Raw genomic sequence first — 4726 nt, 5'->3', positions numbered from 1 at the left:
TGCAAACGCTTCCCGCCACATGCACTGCGTCTACCCACCCAACACCACTCTCTCCCGCTCGGAAACAGCACTCTCCCATTCATCTAGCAACATGCAATTAGCGATGTAAACAGGAAATGCGAAACATGCCACCGTCGTCAAAACGAAATGCATTGCTACCCCCCCCCCCCCACTTGCCAGCTTGTCGGGCTGGCCATTCGCTTCGGAGTGCACACCCACTATTCCCCACTCGTGTCAGAAAGCGGGTACTTCGACGCTCCAACTCGCCACCCAAAGCCTCCTGCCATACTCATTCAACATTCTTCTCCACATGACCACGACCAATGCACGACACGACCACCACGCCAAGGATACATGCCCACACAACAACCTCGTTGGCGAACCGCGCAGCAAGGACAACAACCATCCCGCTCCCACATCTTATCATATATTACCGAACACCAGTGTTTGAAGGCATCCTTCCTTTCAATACTTGGCTCCCTTAGACTTTAGCATCTTTTCCCAAAACACTATGCACAGCTCCTCTTCACACACCACAACCTACGCAAAAGACCAATAACGGACAATGTCCAGCTCGCAGCCGCACATCGCCCGACCCGACCCGACCACGTCACGACCTTCCTCCGCATTTACATTCCCCGTCGTCACTGCATCCACAATCGCACCACACCCACCATCACAAACGTGCCACACCCACCTCCGCGCCTCCCCGCACCACATACATCCCGCCTAACCACCAATGCGCTACTACCAGCCCCAACACACGTGCACGCACGTACTCAACCCTGCATTACCTCTGCCTCCTCGGGCCTCATGTCGTCTCCCTTAGGTTGGTCGTCACCTGAACACAACGCTGCCACAACTCAGCACCAAGTCCAACACTCTCCCGCCCACCACACTGCCTTCCGAAACACCCACCACCCCGTCAAAGCACACGCCCTCAACCACCCATACCTCCTCACACACATCACACGCCCGCTACACACTCCCACCAACGCACAACCCACACCCCCTCTCCCTATCCATCCACCCGCAAACCACTGCACCGCGCCACACGTCTACCCACCTCCCTCCTCCTGCAGATCCGACGTCCACAGAGTCAGGTTGTCCCTTAGTAGCTGCATGATCAACGTGCTGTCCTTGTACGACTCCTCGCTCAACGTATCCAGCTCCGCGATCGCCTCATCAAACGCTTGCTTCGCCAAATGGCATGCTCTGAAATCTCACACCACCACACCCCGTTTCAGCATTGCGGACCACCACAACCATGAATCCACCACGCCCCCACACACATGCTATCCACCCATCCATCCCACGCCCACGTTCCATCCACGCCTCCACAATCACCCTCAACCGCTTCGCCGCATGCCACACAGCCACTCTTACCGCTCGGGGGAGTTCAAAATCTCGTAATAAAACACCGAAAAATTCAACGCCAGCCCCAGTCGGATCGGATGCGTGGGCGCCAAATCCGTCGTAGCTGTGTTCGACGCGGCCTGCGCACATACATCGCACCTCACATTTCAGATCTCCTCGCAACCCCCGCGCACAACACACATACGTCACTCCCTGCCTCGACGTCCAACGCCGACTTTCTACCCAGCCTGCGCCACATATCTATCCATCTCCACAAACTCACTCCGTCCCCAACTGCACACCATGTCATCCTGTGCATCGCACCTGGTACGCCTTCAAAGATTGGTCGGCGGCTTCTTTTCTCTCATTCCCGGTCTTGAACTCCGCCAAATACCGATAGTAATCACCCTTCCTGATATCCCGCCCATCACATATCCACCCCATCACCACCTCAGCAAACACAACACACACACACAAAAAAAAAAAAAAAAAAAAAAAAAAAAAACACTTCCACCAACTGACGCCACAACACCCGCACCGCCACCTACACACTCAAATGCCCAACCGGTTCACGGCACTGCCACAACTTCGCCGAAACCTTTCATCCCCCCTACACCAAAGCCCCCTGCTCGTCAGGCCGTCCCAAACCACGCGCCTCATCACCACCATCACCTCCATGCACGACCGCGGTCGTACCAGGCATACCACCCCCAAACCGGGGTACTGCGCCTCCACGGTGCACATTGCAATAACACGCAAAGTACACCACACATTCCTTCCCAATCACTCCCCACTTCATCCGCTCAGGACATCACGTACATCTTGAAGTAGAACACCGTTGACTCGCCCGTGCTCGACGACGGAATCAAGTGCTCGTCGATGATCGTCAGTATGTCCTGACAAATCTTCGAAAGCTCTTCCTCCACCTTGTGCCTGTACTCCTTGATCCGCTTCACGTTCTGCTCGTTGCCCTTGCTCTCCTCTTTCTGCTCGATCGACGACATGATCCGCCATGACGCCCTCCGGGCTCCAATCACGTTCTTGTAACCCACAGACAGCAGATTGCGCTCCTCCACCGTCAGCTCCACGTCAAGCTTCGCCACTTTCTTCATCGACTCCACCATCTCTGCAATTCACAAAACGCACCACACGCTCCATCATCCACCAACACAACCGCCGCCCACCGGGCCCAACCGCACTCACGTCTCTGCCTCCCAACTGCAAACACTCTCGTCACACCCAGTGGCAACCCTAGCGGCGATCCTTCCGTCACAACACAATCACCACATTCTCCGCTACCGCGCCGCTACACTGCTCTCCACACCAACCTAAAACCGTTCCAACACACCGCATGCGTCCAGGAGACCAAGAAATACAGACTCTGCCCCTGCCCCTGCCCCTGCCCCTGCCGAAGACGAAAATCATAATCGCCACGCCAAGGAAGTGCTAACCATCCCACGCTCACCACCTCTACTTCATTTCGCTGCCTCAAGAAACCAAGCCAGGCGCGACGCTCCCACGGTTGCCCTGTCGCACAACGCATCAAGAAACAAACAAACTGGGACACTCCACCCTCGCCAACCACAGGCCTCGCTACTTCGCTGCACACATCACATGGATGCAAATCCCGAAAACGGACCTAAAGACCATCACGCATCCCTCTTCACCCGCATTAGACAATTACACCCCAATCGCCAAACATTGCGGCACAGCAAAACCTCGCGATTACGCAACGCGTCACCCGCTGTCTCCATATAAAGCCCGGACGACACAAATGGATGCACTTCGGCCACTACGAAACCCAACTTCTGCCTTCACCACCACTATCGTCCGGCCAAACAGAGCGCCTCGAAAAAATTCCATCAAAACAACGCCATCCCCTCGAAAACAGCGACGACAGGAAACGATAAGGAAATAAACTCCAACTCCAAAAATCAAGAACAAAGCACGCGCACATGCACGCACCATCGTAACGCTCCGCCTGCTCGGCGAGTTTCGCCATATACACATAGCTCTCGCGCTCCTTCTCCGTACTCATGTCGCCCCGAACTGCACCACCACACGCACGCAACACTCGAGCAGCGGCAGCGAACAGGCAGAGTGGACACGAGAGAAGGCGACGACAGGGCTCGGGAGGAGAAAGTCGAGGTCGCGAGTGGACACACAGGAAGAAGGGTGGGCTGGAGCTGGAGGATGAGGACCAGGAGGACGAGGACTGGGAGGACGAGGACTGGGAGGACGAGCACGGGAGGACGAGCACGGGAGGACGAAACCTTCCCGCTGCCTGTCAAGGGTCCTTGGCTCTGGGACGTGGTTGGAGTTACTGCGCCGAAGTCACCCACAAGTGCGTGCTATAACTGGGATGTGGGGCTTTATCGTGGTCAGGTTTCTAATTTACTTGTTTCCACTTGTTTTTTGTGTTTAATTTCTCCCTGATGTTACTTTTTTCTAATGTTGCTTTTTTACAATGCTGCAGTGTTTAATCTAGTGTTTTTGTTATTTCTTTTGACAGATTTAGCTTATTTTGTAGTATTCGATGGTTTAAATAATCTAATTTGGGTGCTGAATGTTGTATTTGTAATTCTAAAGGTATATGTAATGTTCATGTTTGTTGGGAAATATATGTTGTGTAAACAAGGTCACATATGCTTTAAAATGTGAATCTTAAGCATTCTTTTATTGTAACTACATGAACAACTAAGGTACGTTTCAGTTATGGTATTTGAAGTTGGACTTTGTTTTAGATTATTTGATAAATTTGTATAAGTTTGGAAGCCCAATCAATTTGAGATCTAAAATTACAACACCACAATGTTTGCATTTGAAGATCTAATTTGCTAGTACTTTATTTAATTAAAGATGTTTAGATAAATACTAACACTTTAGGAAAATGTTCACTTTGTTGAATTTTGCTACAATAGTTAATTTGCTAAGAATGTCCCTAATAGTATTTTAGGATGTAATATTTTTTAGCTCAAACTTCTCTTTTGGCCATATAGCAAATTTTGCTTAATTCATACTTTGGTCTTTTTTCATCTTCTTACATACTACTTCTCTTTGAATATTGATAAGAATTCTTGACATAATTTGCTTTTCTATTATTTGTTATGTATTTTATTTTTTTTATTTGTGGGATAATGAGAATTTTTTTTTGTTATATCTTTTTGCATTTTATACACATATGCAATCAATCATCTCTGTCTAAAGATCAGTATCCTCTAATACGTAATATTTTTACAATCTATTAATTGTATCAGATAATAGACAATCAATTATATATTTAAACATTTTCATATTATGAATATGTTGAAAATTAGTCATTCTTTATTAATACATATAATAAAAATTTAGCAATTGATAATACAATTGT

At 49.6% G+C, this 4726-nt stretch overlaps 1 protein-coding gene across 1 annotated transcript; it reads right to left on the bottom strand.

The window, feature by feature from the left end:
- Positions 1–374: 374 nt before the first annotated feature.
- Positions 375–3507, bottom strand: LOC112287966 (14-3-3 protein 7). Its single transcript, XM_024531674.3, has 7 exons — positions 3322–3507; positions 2176–2482; positions 1681–1768; positions 1387–1496; positions 1067–1215; positions 795–841; positions 375–647 (listed from the first exon to the last, which is right to left on the bottom strand). Exons 1-7 carry the CDS (start codon positions 3392–3394, stop codon positions 645–647), a joined length of 777 nt encoding a protein of 258 aa, XP_024387442.1. The 5' UTR covers positions 3395–3507; the 3' UTR covers positions 375–644.
- Positions 3508–4726: the final 1219 nt, after the last annotated feature.

Source organism: Physcomitrium patens, chromosome 10 (genome assembly GCF_059467195.1).
Source record: "Physcomitrium patens ecotype Gransden chromosome 10, ASM5946719v1, whole genome shotgun sequence".
NCBI classification, from domain to species: domain Eukaryota; kingdom Viridiplantae; phylum Streptophyta; class Bryopsida; order Funariales; family Funariaceae; genus Physcomitrium; species Physcomitrium patens.
This window is presented reverse-complemented; position numbering and strand designations above follow the sequence as displayed.